This window comes from Scyliorhinus torazame, chromosome 2 (assembly GCF_047496885.1).
Source record: "Scyliorhinus torazame isolate Kashiwa2021f chromosome 2, sScyTor2.1, whole genome shotgun sequence".
In the NCBI taxonomy this organism is placed as follows: Eukaryota; Metazoa; Chordata; class Chondrichthyes; order Carcharhiniformes; family Scyliorhinidae; genus Scyliorhinus; species Scyliorhinus torazame.
In genome coordinates, this window is record NC_092708.1 from 171,181,595 (window position 1) to 171,201,337 (window position 19,743).

General features: G+C 46.3%; 1 protein-coding gene across 1 annotated transcript in view; it reads right to left on the reverse strand.

Annotated features, from left to right (window-relative positions):
- Positions 1–13,851: 13,851 nt before the first annotated feature.
- The window catches only part of LOC140393638 (uncharacterized protein C2orf80), a 53,387-nt gene continuing 47,495 nt past the window's right edge, over positions 13,852–19,743 (reverse strand). Inside the window, exons 7-9 of the mRNA XM_072479940.1 lie at positions 16,272–16,356; positions 15,032–15,147; positions 13,852–14,422 (exon numbers count right to left, since the gene is read on the reverse strand). Coding sequence (XP_072336041.1) covers positions 14,369–14,422; positions 15,032–15,147; positions 16,272–16,356 — 255 coding nt within the window. The 3' untranslated portion in view covers positions 13,852–14,368. The remainder of the gene's footprint in view (positions 14,423–15,031; positions 15,148–16,271; positions 16,357–19,743) is intronic.

Below are 19,743 nucleotides of genomic sequence, written 5' to 3' on the forward strand. Positions count from 1 at the left end.
GCCTGGATGTCCCGGAACTTCCCCTCCAGCTTCCTACACTGCTCTGTACTCCGAGCATAGAGTCCCTGGAGCCTCCGTTCCTTTTCTTTACCCTCCACTATCTGGCAGTGGAGGTAGTCCTTCTCACATCTGTTGGACTCGCTTTCCTGTTTCATTTCTGCCACTTCCCCCCCGCAGTCGTTCCGCTGCGCTAGCCTCCTGCTCTAACTCTTCGATCCTTTGCTCTGCGTTGACTACCTGCTGAGACAGGCAAACCAGCCAAACTGCCTTCTCCAAGTGCCTTTTGTGCGCCTTGCTTTCTGTCCATGCAGCAGCTGCCATTACCGGTTGCTCCGCATTGATTAATTCTGAGACCCAAGGTTTGGTGAGGTTGACCTTTCGCCACAAATACGAGGATATTCTCTCCTCCATTTTGCTTCGTTCCCTCACCCCCTCTGCCAAGTCACATACTCCAAACCACCGGGGTCCTGCCGCGGTCGCCATTGTAGAGGGTGCCATCTCCGCTACTCCACTACTGGGCCGATATCTGGGGTTTGAATATCTGTGTGTGTCTCTCTCCAGCCGGCACTGAAACTTCAGAGGCCAGGGGATGTCGCACTGGGACACTTCCACTGAAGAGAGCACTGATTCAGGCCTGCCGTTTATTCCTAACCGACAGCCTGAGACTTATATCACACAGATCTCCAGACCCCTACCAATACCCAGGTGATTCTCTCTCTTGCCGGTGGTACAACGCCCACCCGGTTCCTACTCCACTAGAGTAGCTTTCCCAAGAGAGAGAATAGGACACTGCTGTTTATTTCCTAACCAGCAGTCTGTCCTGAGTGAATCGCTCAAGATGATCCTCGATTCTTGAACCCGGAATTAAGGTGAGGAGTATTTTTAACAATGACTTGGTCAGAGATCGCTGGTGAAGGATTGAAGAATTTAAACGACTCCAATTAGCATCAAATCAAGATTTATTGTAAAACCCAGGTCAAAATCATCAACAGAAGAAACACAATAAAATCTTATGCTCTAATACAACTAAGTCTATTCAAAAGGTAATATAGCGGACACAACGAAAATTCTTACGGTTACACAGGTTTTAGCAAAATCACAAGGCACAAAACAAGTTCCCTTCCCCAAAGCCTCAACCACTATTAAAATCAAGGGAGCTTCGCAAGCTGCTGCGGGTTACTTACGGTCACAGGCTGCAGAGGTCAAGTCAGGGGTGCAGAGGTCGAGCCAGGAACGAAGAGACCCCCAATCGAAAACACAGCCCCTTTTATATTGTTTTACCTGGCTTTGTCCTGTGATCGGCCAGCCCCTTTTGCATTGAAAAAGGTAAGATTTAAAGTTCCCGCTGGTCCCGCCCCCTTTGAGCCGGTCAGACCTGTCGAGATGGGAGTACCTCCCCTAGGTCCGCCTCCAGTCTGTTTTTTGAGATAACGAGGTTGAGCTCCCTTGAAGATTTTCAAAGACTTCCATCTGCTCCGGAGATGCTGCTATGTTGATGGGGTGTTGATTGGATTCTGCTCTGGTGGAGGCCAGGTCATTTACATTTGCATGGGGCTATGACCATCCCATTGTCCTGCTTGCATGCAAGCCTCCTGTGTATTCCCGTGCCCCTTTGTCTGTGTCTTGATGTTATCTTGTTGTCTGGCTCCTTCTTCCTTGTAGCTCCTAGGGGGGTGTTTGTAAATATTTATGTGCTTATGTCCCCACTCAGCTCAGCGGGCCAAGCCTGCTGGGAAAACTGGTTCTGTTCCCTTGGCTGGAAAGTCAGTTTACAGTCTCTGAGTTTCTCCAAAAGGGCCGAATTGCCCGAAAACCTTACACATGTTACATATCCATTACACAAGCCCCATCTTATATATTCATTACACTCACTCCCTTCTTACAAAGCCATTATACACATTTCTATCTTACATATCAATTACACACTCTCCCATCATCCATATCCATTGCACACGCTCCCATCTTAAATATCCATTACAAACGCTCCTATCGTATATATCCACTACACATGTTCCCATCTCACATATCCATTATGAACACCCCCATCGTACATATCCATTACACATGCTCCCATGTTACACATCCATTACACACGCCCCCATCTCACATATCCATTACACATGCTCCCATCGTACATATCCATTACACATGCTCCCATCTTACATAATCATTACACACGCCCCCATCTTATATATCCATTACAGACACTCACACATTACAAATCCATTACACATGCCCTCATCGTAAATATCCATTACACACACTACCATCATACATATCCATCACACACATTCCCATCTTATATATCCATTACACGTGCACCCATCTTACATAGTCATTACACATGATCCCATGTTACATATCCATTACACACGCCCCATCTCATATATCCATTACACATTCTCCCATCTTACATATCCATTACACTGGTTCCCATTGTAAATATCCATTACACATGCTCCCATGTTACATATCCATTACACACGCTCCCATCTGACATATCCATTACAAACACTCCCATCATACATATCCATTACACATGCTTCCATTTTACATGTCCATTACATTTGGCCCCATCTCACATATCCATTACAAATGCTCCCATCTTACAAATCCATTACACCGCACCTTAGGAAGGATATTTTGGCCTTGGAGTGAGTACAGCGTAGGTTTACAAAAATGAGATCTGGATCACAGGGGTTAAGTTACGAAGAGAGATTACACAAATTAGGCCTGTTATTGCTAGAATTTAGAAGGTTAAGAGGTGATCTGATTGACGTAGTTAAGATATTAACAGGGAAAGACAGGGTAGATAAAGGTGAAACTATTTCCACTGGTTGGAGATTCTAAAACTAGGGGGAATTAGTCTAAACCTTAGGGCGAGACCATTCAGGAGAGATGTTAGGAAGAACTTCTTCACTCAAAGAGTGGTAGAGGTTTGGAACTCTCGCCCACAAACAGCAGTTGAAGCTAGAACAGTTGTTCATTTTAAATCTGAGATAGATAGATTTTTGTTGAGCAAAAATATTAAGGGATATGTGCCAAAGGCAGGTATATGGAGTTAAGGCACAGATCAGCCATGATCTCATTGAACAACGGGAAGGCTAGAGTGACTGAATGGCCTATTCCTGTTCCTATGTTCCTATTTGTAAGGTGGGGATGTGAGTAATGGATGTGTAAAATGGTGGTGTGTGTATTTGGTATGTAAGATAATAGTGTGTGTAATGGATATGGATTTCATTTCATTTTCATTTTCATTTCATTTTCCCACAGTCACTTCATTGCAGTGTTAATGTAATCCTACTTGTGACACTAATAAAGATTATTATTATTAAATGTAAGATGGGAGCGCATGTCATGAAAACGTAATATGGGAATGGGTGTAATGAATAAATAAAATGGGGGCATTCGTAATGGATTTATAAAACGGGGTGTGTGTAATGGATATGTTAGATGGAGGTGTGTGTTGTGGATATGTAAGATTGGGGTATGTGTCGTGGATATGTAAGGTGGGGGCCTCGGTAATGAATATGTAAGATGGGGCTTGTGTAATGGCTATGTATCCTCTAGATACCGCTAAGACCAGCATTCCTTTAGCATTTTTGATTCTTTTCTGCACTTGTTCGTGGACTTAGGAGGTCCATATAAATGACATCCATAAACATTCCTCTGTCCGCTTCCGGTGGTGGCGATGAGCGAGTGAGCCGCGCATTTGGTGGCTCTCACTCCGGCGGGATTTGAGGACCTGGTTCCCCGGTTTTTTGGGACTGCTGAGCGCTGGAAAGACGGCCACAGAGGTGCTGAGGAACGGGAAGAGCTGCATGGAACCGCAGGAGAACAGAAAGCAGCGAAAACGGGAGAGGAAAGGACAAAGGCAAGGTGTAGGAGAAGCTGACCCGGGAGCAAAGATGGCGGACCTACGGACCTCGGACCCGGCGATCCAGCAAGCGCTGGAAAATATGCTGCAGGTGATAAAAAGCAGTTTTGAAGCGTTATGCGGGATAACTTGGACCCACTTCAGAAGGCAGTTGATCAATTGAACCAGAGATTGGATGCCCAGGACAAAAAGGTTAAGGAGCTGGGGAGGCGGTGGAGGAGCAGGCGGACGCGCAGACGATTGCTGTGCTAGACGTTGATGGGTTGAAGAAGAGACAGAGGAGACTGCTGGACAGAGTAGAGGAGCTGGAAAATAGAGCCCGCAGACAAAATCTGAGGATCATCGACCTCCCGGAGGGGGCTGAGGGGGCAGATGCCACAGCATTTGTGGCTGACCTGTTGATGCAGCTGATGGGGGCTGACGCCTTTCCGCGACCGCCGGAGCTGGAGGGGGCACATAGAGTACAGGCGAGGCAGATGCGTCTGGAGGGTCCCCCCCGTCCGATGGTGATCAGGGGCGAAATTCTCCCGAAACGGCGCGATGTCCGCCGACTGGCGCCCAAAACGGCGCCAATCAGACGGGCATCGTGCCGCCCCAAAGGTGCGGAATGCTCCGCATCTTTGGGGGCCGAGCCCCATCATTGAGGGGCTAGGCCGATGCCGGAGGAATTTCCGCCCCGCCAGCTGGCGGAAACGGCCTTTGTTGCCCCGCCAGCTGGCGCGGAAATGACATCTCCGGGCGGCGCATGCGCGGGAGCGTCAGCGGCCGCTGTCAGTTTCCCAGCGCATGCGCGGGAGCGTCAGCGGCCGCTGACAGTTTCCCACGCATGCGCAGTGGAGGGAGTCTCTTCCGCCTCCGCCATGGTGGAGACCGTGGCGGAGGCGGAAGGGAAAGAGTGCCCCCACGGCACAGGCCCGCCCGCGGATCGGTGAGCCCCGATCGTGGGCCAGGCCACCGTGGGGGCACCCCACGGGGCCAGATCGCCCCGCGCCCCCCCAGGACCCCGGAGCCTGCCCACGCCGCCTTGTCCCGCCGGTAAAGTAGGTGATTTAATTTACGCCGGCGGGACAGGCAATTTATCGGCGGGACTTCGGCCCATCCGGGCCGGAGAATCGAGCGGGGGGGGGCCCGCCAACCGGCACAGCGCGATTCCCTCCCCCGCCGAATATCCGGTGCCGGAGACTTCGGCAACCGCCGGGGGCGGGATTCACGCCAGCCCTCGGCGATTCTCCGACCCGGCAGGGGGTCGGAGAATGTCGCCCCAGGTTCCACAGGTTCACGGAGAAGGAGCGGGTGTTGCAGTGGGCAAAGAGCGCTAAGAACAGCTCATGGAATAACCGTGTCCTTCGCATTTATCAGGACCTAAGCCAGGAGGTGGCCAGGCGTCGAGCAGCCTTTAAACAAGTTAAGCAGGTTTTATTTAAAAAGCACGTGAAGTTTGGTCTGCTCTTCCCGGCTCGTCTTTGGGTCACGCATCAGGGCCAACACCACTACTTCTCCGAGCCTAAAGAAGCGATGGACTTCGCGAGGGATCAGGGGCTGGTCCCGAAGAAAGGACCCACGGACGCAAGCTAGAGTCCGAGAGTTATGGTTTGTGGGGATGCCAACTGTGCCTGGAGTGATGGTCGACTGTTTACTGCTTTAAAGGTGCTTGTGTTGTATTTTTGGCAGCTTTTGCCTATAGGTGGTGCGGGGGTTGGGGGTGGGGTCCGGGGGGGGGCGGTGGGATCCCCCTCTCGTATGCTCTTTTTTGCTTTTTTGGGGACCTTTGGTCGTGTTCTTTGGGTTTGTTGGAGCCGTCATTGTAAGCAATGGGGATTAAAGATGTTGATTGGGGGGTTTTATGTTTATGGTTTTTCTGTTTGTTTCGGGTGGGTGATATACAGGTACTGTGTTAATGCGTTGTTATTTTATTAATGCTCAGAAAGGGACGTGGGTTAACACTTTTCTGTGAACACAGCTGGAGCAGTATTGCACCTGGAGCAGCCTCGCGGTGCTGTTTGATGTGTCCATCTCGTTTGATCTTTCCCATTTTAGTGAGACTGCTCCAGTGGGTCGGAGTGGGGGATGGTGTGTTGATGAGTGGGGAGAGGAGGTCGGGGAAACAATGGGAGCAAGACAAGTGGGCGCCGGAGGGGCGAGTCATCGGGCTAGCAGATTGGCTAGTCAAGGGAGTCAGATGGGGGGGGGTGAATACACCCATTAGGTGGCAGGGGTGGGGTTATCGGGAGATGGTACTGGGGGGGGGGGGGGGAAGTTATTCTGCTGACGTGGGAGGGGTCTGAAGTTGGTAATGGAGAGGAGGTCGGGGGTGGAAACTGCCAAGAGGCGAACCAAGAGAGGCGGGGCACATGCGCTGGGGGCGGGCCCAAGAAAGGATATGACTGACCGGCGTGGGGGGGTAGGGGGGAAGGGTGACCGGCGCGGGGGGAGGGGGGTGGGTGCCCCCCCAACCAGGCTGATCACCTGGAATGTCAGAGGACTAAACGGGCCAGTCAAAAGGGCACGTGTGTTCGGGCACTTGCGGGCTCTAAAGGCGGACGTAATTATGCTGCAGGAGACACATTTGAAAGTGTCTGACCAGAGTAGGCTAAGGAAGAGCTGGATCAGCCAGGTCTTCCACTCGGGCTTGGACTCTAAGCCCAGGGGGGTAGCAATTACGATCAATAAGCGGGTTCAATTTGAGGCGGAGGGCGTAGTCGCTGACGGTGGAGGCAGATTCCTTATGGTAAGGGGTAAGCTGGAGGGGAGGAGAGTGGTGCTGGTGAACATGTATGCATCAAACTGGGACGATGCTGACTTTATTAAAACAAACCTGTTGGACTTTAACCTGGTGTTGTAAGAATTCCTACTGGGAAAATCCCAGACCTAGACTCACGCAAGTTGGTGATGGGGGGGGGGGACTTTAATACGGTCCTCGAACTGGGGCTAGACCCGGGTCATGTTCCAGACCGGGAAGGCTCCCAGCAATGGCAAGGGAGCTGAAAGGGTTCATGGAGCAAATGGGGGCTGTGGACCCATGGAAAGCCAGACTGCCGACGGGAAGGGGTTATTCATTCTACTCGCATGTTCATAAAGTATACTCTAGGATCGATTTCTTTATCATGAGCAGGGACTGTGTACGGGAGGTAAAAAATACGGACTACTCAGCAATCACTATTTCAGACTATGCCCCACATTAGGTGGACCGGCAGGTCTGTGGGGAGAATTACCAACGCCCGCAATGGAGGTTAGACGTAGGACTGTTGTCGGAGGAGGGGATATGTGAGAGACTTCGGAAGTGTGTGCAAAATTACTTGCAGGTGAATGATACGGGGAGGTGTCAGCAGGGATCCTGTGGGAGGCGCTGAAGGCAGTAGTGAGGGGGAGCTGATCTCAATTCGGGCTCACAGGGATAGGGTGGACAGAGCAGAAATGGATAGACTGGTTAAGGAGATTCACCGGATATGCGAGGAGCATGCGGGGTCCCTGGGGCAGAACCTACTCAGGGAGAGACGGAGACTGCAGGTGGAACTGGGCTTGCTATCTACGAGTAGAACCGTGGAACAACTTAGAAAGGCAAGGGGAGTGGTGTATGAGCATGGGAGAAGGTCAGCAGACTGCTGGCGCAGCAACTCAGGAAGAGGGAGGCGGCCAGGGAAATAAGTAGGGTGGTGGACAGGAAGGGGAGCAGAGTGGAGGACCCGCCAGGACTGAATAAGGTATTTCGGGACTTTTATAGTAAGCTCTATAATTCAGAACCCCCGGAGGAGCCGGAGGAGATAAAACAGTTCCTGGACGGACTAACCTTCCCAAAAGTGGGCAGGGGACTAGTGGACGGGCTGGGGGCCCCGATTAGATTGGAGGAGGTACTGGGGAGCCTAACGGCCATGCAGTTGGGGAAGGCCCGGGGACCGGATGGATACCCAGCAGAGTTTTACAAAAAGTTCTCAGGGATAGTGGGGCCGGTGCTGACCAGAGTTTTTAATGAGGTGAGGGACAGAGGGACCCTGCCTCCGACAATGTCGCAAGCCACCATCTCGTTGATATTAAAGCAGGACAAGGACCCGGAAGCATGCGGGTCATACAGGCCAATCTCCCTGATTAATGTGGACGCCAAGCTCCTGGCCAAAGTCCTGGTGATTAGAATTGAGGACTGTGTACTGGAGGTGATTGGGGATGACCAAACAGAGTTTGTTAAAGGCAGGCAGCTGACAGCCAACTTGAGAAGATTGCTTAATGTGATTATGATGCCCCCGACGGGCAAGGAGGTGGAGGTAGTGGTGGCAATGGACGCTGAGGAGGCCTTTGACTGGGTGGAGTGGGACTATTTGTGGGAGGTACTCGGACGGTTTAGGTTCGGGGAGGGACTGGTAAATTGGGTCAGACTATTGTACCAGGCCCTGAAAACTAGCGTAAGGACGAACAGGATAACGTCAGACTATTTCAGACTACATCGTGGGACCAGACAGGGATGTCCACTCTCCCCGTTGCTGTTTGCGCTGGTCATAGAACCGTTGCCGATTACGCTGAGAGCTGCAAAGGGGTGGAAGGGAATGACGAGGGGGGAGTGGTGGAGAACAGGGTCTCTCTCTATGCGGATGACCTGCTCCTATACGTGTCGGACCCACTGGCCGGGATGGAAAATATACTGGAAACATTGAGAAAGTTTGGCCGGTTCTCAGGATACAAATTAAATATGGCCAAGAGTGAGATGTTTGTAGTGCCAGCAAGGGGCCAGGAGAATAGGCTGAAGGAGCTGCCATTGAGGCTGGTTGGGGAAAGTTTCCGGTACTTGGGGATACAGGTGGCACGAGACTGGGGCAGGTTACATATGTTTAATTTGACTAGAGTGGTGGAACAAATGAAGAGGGAGTTTCGGAGATGGGATGCACTCCCGCTAACACTTGCGGGGAGGGTACAGACGGTAAAGATGACGGTAAAGATGACGGTAAAGGTTCCTGTTCATCTTTCAGTGCCTCCCGATCTTTATCCCACGGTCCTTCATCAAAAGGACCGGCAAAATCATTGTGAGCTTTGTCTGGGTGGGAAAATCCCCGCGGGTGAGGAAGGCGATGCTTGAAAGGAACCACAGCGAGGGGGTACTGGCATTGCCGAATCTGATCGACTATTACTGGGCGGCTAACATAGCCATGATAAGGAAATGGATGGTGGGTACGGGGTCTATCTGGGAGCGGGTGGAGGCGGCTTCGTGCAGGGGCACCAGTCTGGCAGCCCTGGTCACGGCTCCCCTACCGCTTTCGCCGGCCATGTACTCCACCAGCCTGGTAGTGGGGGCGGCCCTGCGGATATGGGGCCAGTGGAGGAAGCATGTGGGGGAGGTGGGTGCGTTGGTCTGGGCTCCAATATGTGATAACCATCGATTCGCCCTCGGGAACATGGATGGAGGGTTTCGAACATGGTGGCGGGCGGGGGTGGGGACGGTGGGCGATATGTTCCTGGATGGGAGCTTTGCGCATCTGAGGTATTTGGAGGAGAAAGCTGGGCTGGAAAGGGGAAATGACTTTAGGTACTTAGAGGTGCGGGACTTTGTACGCAGACAGGTTCCATCCTTCCCACGCCTCCCGCCAATAGGGATCCAGGACAGAATAGTCTCTAGAGAAGAAGGAGGAGAGGGTAGAGTCTCGGATGTTTACAAGGTGCTCATGAAGGGGGAAGAGTCCCAGACGGAGGAACTGAAACTCAAATGGGACGAGGAACTCAGCGTGAGATGGAGGACGGGGTATGGACAGACGCCCTGAGTAGGGTAAACTCAACCGCAACATGTGCCAGGCTCAGCCTGATTCAGTTTAAGGTCGTTCACCGGGCCCACATGATGGTGGTTCGGATGAGCAAATTCTTTGGGGTAGAGGACAAGTGCGCTAGATGCGCGGGAGGACCAGCAAACCACGTTCACATGTTTTGGGCATGCCCTAAGCTTAGGGGGTACTGGGAGGGATTTTCGGGGGTCATGTCCCGGGTGCTGAAAACAAAGGTGGTGATGAGTCCAGAGGTGGCAATTTTCAGGGTTTCGGAAGACCCGGGAGTCCAGGAGGAGAAAGAAGCCTATGCTCTGGCCTTTGCTTCCCTGATAGCCCGGCGACGAATACTCCTGGCATGGAGGGACTCAAAACCCCCGAAGACTGAACTATGGCTTTCGGACATGTCGAGTTTTCTGGGTATGGAAAAAAATCAAGTTCGCCTTGAGGGGATCTGTATTGGGGTTCGCTCATAGGTGGCAACCATTCATCGACTTCTTCGTGGGAGAGTGAACGTCAGCGGGGGGGAGGCGTGGGAGTAGAATAGGAGTGATAAATAGGCTGGTAGTGTTTATGGGAGAGGAGCGGGTATGTGCATTATGGTTTGGTTGAAGTGTTGGTTTTCCGTTGATGTTTGCATATTTCTGTAATCTGTAACTGTTTACAAGCCAAAAAATACCTCAATAAAATTGTTTGTTAAAAAAAAAACATTCCTCTGTCCACTAACTTAGTCACCTCCTCAAGAGTAGTCAGACATGACCTTCACAAATCTATGCTGGATCTATCTCCCTGATCAACCAGAATTTTTCAAGCTGTTCAGTTAATAAGAACATAAGAACTAGGAGCAGGAGCAGGCCATCTGGCCCTTCGAGCCTGCTTCACCATTCAATGAGATCATGGCTAATCTTTTGTGGACTCAGCTCCATTTACCAGCCCACTCACCGTAACTTTTTATTTCTTCACTGTTCAAAAATCTATCTACCTTTGCCTTAAAAATTCACTGGGCAGGGAATTCCACAGATTCACGACCCTTTGGGTGAAGACGTTCCTCCTCAACTCAGTCCTAAATCTGCTCCCCCTTATTTTGAGGCTATGCCCCCTAGTTCTAATTTCGCCTGTTAGTGGAAACAACCTCTCTGCTCCTATCCTATCAATTGCCTTCAGAATTTTATATGTTTCTATAAGATACCCCCCTCATTCTTCTAAATTCCAATGAGTAGAGTCCCAGTCTACTTAGTCTCTTCTCATAAGCTAATCCTCTCAACTCCAGAATCAACCTAGTGAATCCCCTCTGCAACCCCTCCAGTGCCAGTACATCCTTTCTCAAGTAAGGAGACCAAAATTGTACACAGTACTCCAAGTGTGGCCTCACCAGCACCCTATACAGCTGCAACATAACCTCCCTGTTTTTAAACTCCATCCCTCTAGCAATGAAGGACAAAATTCCATTTGCCTTTTTAAATGTCGTGATACACCACATCCACCAGGTGTTACACCTGCAAACCAACTTTTTGCGACTCATACACAAGGATACCCAGGTCCCTCTGCACAGCAGCATGCTGCAATTTTTTACCGTTTGGATATTAGTCCATTTTGCTGTCATTCCTACCAAAATGGACGACCTCACATTTATTAACATTGAACTCCATCTGCCAGACCCTTGCCCACTCACTTTAACTATCCATATCCCTCTGCAGACTTTCAGTGTCCTGCACACTTGGTTCTACCGCATCTTAGTGTCATCTGCGAACTATTGACATATTACACATGGTCCACAACTCCAGACCATCTATGTAAATTGTAAACAATTGCAGACCCAATACTGATCCCTGAGGCACACCACTAGCCACTGATTGCCAACCAGAAAAACACCCATTTCTCATCATTCTTTGCTTTCTGGCAGTTAACCAATACTCTATCCATGCTAATACATTACCCGTAACGCCATGTGCCTTTATCTTATGCAGCAGCCTTTTGTGCAGCACCTTGTCAAATGCCTTCTGGAAATCCTGATACACCACATCCTCCAGTTCCCCGTTGTCCACCGGACTCATAATGTCCTCAAATAATTCCAGTAAATTAGTAAAACATGACCTGCCTTTCATGAACCCATGCTGTATTTGCCCAATGGGACAATTTCTATCCAGGTGTCTCGCTATTTCTTCCTTGATGATATATTCAAACATTTTCCCCACTAGAGAAGTTAAGCTAACTGGCTTATAGTTACTCACCTTTTGTCTACCTCCTTTTTAAACGGTGGCGCATATATGCTGTTTTCCAATCTGCCGGAACAGTCCCAGAGTCGAGAGAATTTTGGTAAATTACCATGAGCGCATTTGCTATTTCCCCCGCCACCTCTTTTAATACCCTGGGATGCATTCCATCAGGACCAGGAGACTTGTCTACCTTTAACCCCATTAGCTTGCCCAACAGTACCTCCTGAGTGATAATGATCGTTTCTAGGTTCTCACCTGCCATAGCCTCCTTGCCAACAATTGTTGGCTTGTAATTTGTGTCTTCCACTGTGAAGACCGACACAAAATACCTGTTCAATGCCTTGACCATTTCCTCATTTCTCACAATTAAATGTCGCTTCTCATTATCTTTTTTTTAAAGAATGTTTTTATTGGGTTTCATACATGGTATATTTACAGCTGTACACAAAGAGAAAGCAAAATGAAATAACAAAACCACTACATAACTAAAAAGCCAAGGGGTGGGAAAATAAAAACAGGGGAAGTGTATATACAGAGAAGCAACAAGGAGAAAATGTCATTATATATGCCATTGGCTTTCTACACCCCTTCTTTTCTGTTTTTTTTGCTTCTCATTCTCTAAAGGACCAATGTTTACCTTAGCTACCCTTTTTCGCTTCATATATTTGCAGAAACTTTTGCTATCTGTTTTTGTATTTTGAGAGAGTTTACTCACATAATCTATCTTGCTTTTCTTTACAGTTTTTTTCGTGGCTTTCTGTTGACCTTTAAAGATTTCCCAATCCTCTAGTTTCCCACTAATCTTTGCCACTTTGTATGCCTTTTCTTTCAATTTTCTTTCAAGTTATCACATCCCCAATTATAGACTCCGGCAATTTCTCCACCACAAGACGTTAGGCTAACTGTTCTGTAAATCCCTGGTTTCCCCTTTTCACCCTTCTTAAAAAGGGGAGTGGCATACGTAATTTTCCAATCCAGAGGGACTACTCCTGAATTGGGGAACTCTGGAAGATTATAGTTAAGACATCTACTTCCTTTTACACCCTAAGCTCAAAACTGTCAGGTCCTGGGGATTTGTCGATCTTTAGTTCCATTAATTTCCTAGTTACAGATGCTGTATTTATGCTAATTATCTTCTAGCAACTATTAATTTTTTTGGGACTTCCGGCAAGTTATCCTTTTCTACTGTACACACCGAGGCAAAGTAATTGTCCAACATGTCTGTCGTGACATGCCTGAATCTATCATCAAGGAAGAAATAGCGAGACACCTAGATAGAAATTGTCCCATTGGGCAGACGCAGCATGGGTTCATTTCCCCATTATCACTGACAATATTTCCATTTTCAGATTTTAGTGGGCCTACCGTTGCTCTTCACCCACTTTTCCTTTATATAACTATAACATTTCTTCTTATTGCTTTTGATATCCTGTGCAAGTTTCCTTTCATAATGCCTTTTAGTACCCCTTGTAAGCTGCTTTGTGACACTTTGCTGGTCCTTGTGCCAATCCCATTCGTCCAGGTCTGTGCTTTGTCTTGCATTTTTGTAATATCCATTACACATGCCACCATCCTACATAACCATTACACTCATTCCCATCTTACATATTCATTACACAAAGTCCCATTTTACCTATCCATTACGTCATCTGACATTTTTTTTTTTTGTTCATTGATGGGTTGCAGGCTGGGCCAGCATTTATTGCCCATTCTTAATTGCCTTTAGGGGGATATTAAGAGTCAACCAGTCAACCACATTGCTCTGGGTCTGGAGTCACATGTAGGCCAGACCAGGTACAAATGGCAGATTTCCTTCCCTGAAGGACATTAGTGAGCCAAATAGGTTTTTGCGACAATCGACAATGGTCTCATGGTCATCATTAGACTTTTAATTCCAGATTTTTATTGAATTCAAATTTCACCATCTCCAGTTGAACCTGGGTCTCTGGATTACTAGTCCAGTGACAATGCCACTACGCCACCACCCCCCCCCCCCCCCCCCCCATTACACATGCCCCATCTTACATATCCATTACACACACCCGGCCTCACATATCTATTAGACGCACCCACATTTTACATATCCATCATACACGCTCCTGTTTCTCATCTGTATTACGCAACCCTCATCCAGTACACATTCCAGATCTTATGATTCCATTACGCACTCCCATCTTATGTTACACACTCCTCTATCTTACATATCCAGTTCACCGCCACCATCTTGCATATCCATTACAATACTCATCCCCATCAATCCCAGATTTTAATTTAACAGCAGAATTATAAATTAGCAGATTTTCATAATATTCAAGGGTTGCAAACATTTTTAGAAGCAAATTATATTTTGAACATATGAGGCATGGGAGGAAAGGTTTGCTTTTTTTAAGATTGTTCTTATTTCAAATATTAATTGCTTTTAACTTCAAATAAATTGCAGTGATAAATCCTGAGCACAGAAACTGTTTCTTCTTTGTTAGATATGAAGCTTTATCATTGATGATAGCAAATTGATCATTTACTTCTTCTGACTCGAGTTAGATGCTTGTTTCTTCTTCTACTTTTTCTTCTTCAGGCTGGTCACTTGGGTCCTGTTGGAGAATACAGGGTTCCACACCCACTGTTATTATAATACCTTAAGAACATTTTGCTCATATTCACAACTCCACTATCTTTTAACCAAACTGTATAAGAGAAAACACAACATGAATCCAGTATATCTTTTTTTACACAAATGACTCCATCAATGGTGTATTATCTAGTCAGTGTTCATTTGCACATAAACTTGACCGAATGGGTAAAGGGGGAATCAGCAATGTTAATTTATCAGTGGCTGATGAGGTTGACCCTCAATCAGTCTTCTAAAGCTTGCCATCTCTGCCTGTGGTGGGCAGCACGGTGGCGCAGTGGTAGCACTGCAGTCTCACGGCGCCGAGGTCCCAGGTTCGATCCCAGCTCTGGGTCACTGTCCGTGTGGAGTTTGCACATTCTCCCCGTGTTTGCGTGGGTTTCGCCCCCACAACCCAAAGATGTGCATGCTAGGTGAATTCAACATGCTAAATTGCCCCTTAATTGGAAAAAATTAATTGGGTACTCTAAAATTTTTTTAAAAGAAAAAAAATCTCTGCCTGTGGTAACAATTGCAACTCCCCTAAAAACTACAATTGCTCTTTAAAGTTGTCAGTAATAATTGTACGTACTGCATTCAGCTGTACACCGCTGCAATTATCATGAGGCTGGTTAGGTGATTGGTTTGTTGTAGATGAATCCTTAAATTTCTGTTTTGAGGCAATTTTCCCTCCTTTTGGTTTGATAACTGTTTAGATAAAAAAAGGCAGTGAGCATCTCAAAATAAAGCAAAAGAATTACATTGACAAACATTATTTTGGCATTTGGTTTGGTGTCCCTTCTATTGACTGGTTTTATATAGTGTTAAACATACATGACATTTATTCCCTCATCCCAGTTGCCCTGAATGGCAATTGTCTGAAAAAATTCTGGAGTGGGAGAAATTAAATAAAACATTGCTTATGAGAGAAATCCAAATTGATTATAAGTCATTATATCTCTTGGCTTAATTCCCCATCTAGGGTTGAAATCCTTCTTGTGACTTTACTATGAACAGCATTTTGCCCCTCTATAGCAAATGCAAAATCCCAACAATTGGCAAAAAAAAGAAACAATGTGAATGACAATAGCGATTTAGAGGCACAGTAGTTTTCTCGGTATGTTACTGGACTAATAGCCCAGGGAGCACATGTTCAAACCGCACCTCTGGCAGTTTGAGAATTTGACTGTGAATTTAGTTTAAGAAATCTGGTAACAAAAAATTGGGATCAGTAGAAAAACCAGGAAGATGTCAAATTTTGTATAAAAGTCTGTCTGCTCTGTCTGTACCTCAAGTGCCACATAAACATGGTTGATTTTTAACATCCTCTGAAGCTACCTCAGTTGAATCAAATTGTTACTCGCAGATTAAGAGGATGGCCCACCATCACCTTCTAAGAACAAGTAGAGATGGCCAATAAATTATGGTCTCACTCACAATGCCCAGATCCTGAGAGTGGATAATAGAAAAACAAAGTTTTCCCAACTTGGCATAGTTTAGAGCATTAAAAAGAAAATACAGTTTCTCCTTATGTACGAAACCTAACTTTGATTTTGGAGCAGCAGCAGCAAGATGGTCCCAAACAGATCCTCTTTTCACTTATCTTATCGGTCCAATCTTTTAAAATTAAATTTTAAGACTAACATTATTACTAACCTTCATGTAGTTACATTGTGTACCTTGTGTTGCCTTATTATGTATTTTCTTTTATTATATTTTATTTTCATGTACTTAATGATCTGTTGAGCTACTTGGTACACGTGACAATAAACAAAATGCAATGCAATTCAATTTAGATGGGAAGAACTTGGGGAAATGCTACCCGCACTCACCTTGTTTTCGAGCATGTTTTGTTGCGCAGGTTGCAGTCAGCATTGCAAAAGGATGCAACGACAGACTAGATGAATGAACGTGTCTCTGCAAAAGAAAAATAAAAGGTTGCACAAGTCCTCTAAATGTCCATTCTCTCAAACATACATTGCAGCAGCATTTCACAGAAGTCTAAAGAAATGATTAATTCATTTTGACAGATTAGTCTCGTCAACACTACATTGTTAGTGTATTAACTTCAAATATTAATCAATACTTGAAAGTGATTTATGTCAGTTAATATTAATGATGAAAGCCAGACCGGAATATTACCCTGATACATGAGAGGTACTAGAAACAAAAGGTAAGCATTTGGATGAATATTACTCATAGGCAACAACTGAAATATTGCACCAAGTTCCTTTGAAGACTCAAGGTCTGCTCAGACAGACTTACTAACACAGTTATTGTACATAAATATTCCAAATCTCCAATGGGTATGAAAAACAAGAAGAAAAATGAATCAGATTAATCTCTTCTGATGTCTGATAGAATTTCATGAGGTGAAACGAAAAACAAAAATGATTTACCTCTATGACTATCTCTAACTTCCTGTGTGGCCCACAGATGGGCCTTTCTTGCTGAGTTTCTGTTTTCCAACGTACTGTATTTTTGTTCAACACCTTGAATTGTTTCTTTAAATGTTTCCTAATGTTGCGGGGATGTGGTGGAGGTGTGTGTTCTTTCGAAGAGCCGGTGCAGACTCGATGGGCCGAATGGCCTCCTTCTGCACTGTAGATTCTATGATTCTATTTATCACCATACCTTTTAGTCTATTTATTCAATCAACCTTAGCCACCTCCCCTCTCATACCTCAGTAATTGGCTTTGTTTAAGTTTAAGATTCTTTTTGTGATTGGAATACGTCAATTTTAAACTTAACATGGAATTAATTTGTATTATGATCACTATTTCCAAGTGGATCTTTTACGATAACATGATTAATTAACCCCTCCCTCATTAGTCAATATTCCTAATCAGTTCCACAATGTCCTGCTCCAGGAAGCTGTCCATGAAAACATTTTACAAACTCATCTTCAAGACCACCCTTGCCAATTTGATTGTCCCAATCTATATCAAGATTGAGATTCCCCCACAATTAATATATTGATTTTGTGCCACTAGTCATCAATTGTTTTGCAGATGTATTATGCGTTCGGATAAAGAATTTTTAATGTAATTTTATTTGCTACTATTCCCTGTATTGGCCTTATTCACTAATGCACAATTAATGTTAACCTCTCTGTCCCTTCCTATACCACTTAACTTGTCTGTACCCACATCGCTATATTGTTCCATTGCTTAACATTTCTCTTTGGATTTCTAAATCTCCCATCACCGAACCCTCCCTCCACCACAACTCTGTTATTTTAAAACTTTGTCCACAACAGCCGATAAAGAACTGGCTAGGACCATTGGTTCTAACCCAGTTTAAGTAGAGCCAATCCCAACAGAATAGCTCCCTCTTTCCTGAGTACATGTGCCATCGTCCATGAATCAAAACCTCTTTTTCCCCTCACCACTCCTTCAGCTACTTGTTTAACTCTCTAATCTGCTGTACCTATTCCAATTGATGGCATGGCTCAGGTAACAATCCAACAAACTGACTACATCATAGGAAAACAGTATGGAACAACGCAAAGTCATTTTGTCCACTCAGCTTTCTTAGTCTCCCAGATGCCCTCTCTCAGTTGTTAGCATTCTTGCCGCTGAATTGGAAGTTATGGGTTAATATTCCAATCCAGAGACTTCAAAATCTAGGCTGATACTCAAGTGTAGAACTGAGGGGGTGCTACACTGTCAACGTGCTGGCTTTCAAATGAAATGTCAAACCAAGGCCCAGGCTGCTCTCTCAGCTGGTCAAAAAGATGCCGCTGCTCTATTTGAAGAACAACAGTGGAATTCTCGCCACAGACTTGGGCAGCATTTTATCCCTCAACCAACATCACTCCAACAGATTACCTGGTCAGCATCGCAGTAGTGTTTGTAGAACCTCGCTGTGTGTAAAGTGGCCTTTCTTGCAACAGTGACCACACTTTAACAACTCTTAATTGGCTGTGAAACACTTTGTGATGTTCTGAGGTTGTGAAAAATACTACACAGGCACCAGTTTCTTTCCAGGCCCAGTTTGCCCATTTACAATAATTTCCTAACCAAACCTCAGTCTTTTTGTGAGTCATGAATTGGACTGCCACAAAATTATCTTTGAACTGTTTTTACTTTCCCATGACCACACATTTCAACTTCAATTATTTAATGCCCCTCAATAACTTAGGCATCTCTCACCTCGGATCATTAATAAGAGGCTCATGCTGAGGAAATATTGTCATTCCATATCCATGGTGACATTTCACAAAGTGTTGATCTAGGATTAAGGTCAGCTTTAGCCCTGCCTATCTTAGAATGTATCGGGGATGGTAGTTGGAGGGTGGAGGGTATGGGGAGAGCAGGAAATGTTTCACTGAGGAGAATGAATCACGAGGCCGGAAATCCACAAAGCCATTTAATCTGTGGTAAAGTCAATGAGACCCGATTTCCAGCCAGTGATGAAGTATGCTGCTGAACCGGCCAGGATTTCCAGGGTCAGCTTAGAAGCATATTGATGGGATGTCGAGAAGCACAGCTCCTGTGTAGCAAGCAGTAAATTGTAGGGAAGGAGATAAATCTTGTTCTTTTAAGATGAAAATTTAAAGAGGCAGCAGATTTCAGGAAGAATCAGTGACGCAACTGTTTAAATTCTCTTCCCAAAGGATGTTTTATGCTTTTTTAAAACTTCCCAGCATATACACCTGGCAGTATGGGACTGCAAGAAAGGGGTCAGGCAAGATTGGCGGGACAAGGAGATTTGCAGGTCCTTCTGAATAAGATTTGTAAAAGAGCCGGATTGCAGGGAGGATACTACCAAAGGCAGTTATCAGCGCCTGGTTGACTGAAGTGACAGTTTATGCTGAGTGCCACTTCTCTCACCTCCAGGAGGGTGGACCAGTACTGGAAATATTTTTCATGACCTGACAAAAGTAAGCATGGTAAGAGAATAGTAACCTTCCACTTTCCATTTGGCATCACAGCCACGAATCACACTCACTTCTTAAATTAAACAGTGGCCGCGGTTTAATGGCCGCGTAGTGCTTAAGCGAGAGCGCTACAAAGCCGTTACATCGCAGGAGAGGCCAAAATTGAGAACCGCGCCGGGCGTCGATCTGTTTGTGATCTAACCGGCCACGCCCACTGGTAACATCAGGATCCCATCTTAGCGTGGTAAGAAACCAATAATTACCAATTAAGCCCAATCTCCATATAACTAACAGGAGCGATCCCCTATCTAACGGCCTGCCCAGCAAGGAGTCACACGGGCACTGATTAGTACACCGTTTTAAAAACGCGAGGCAGGCAGAATGACTACTATGGGGGCCTGAGGAGGTGAGTAGCCATCTTC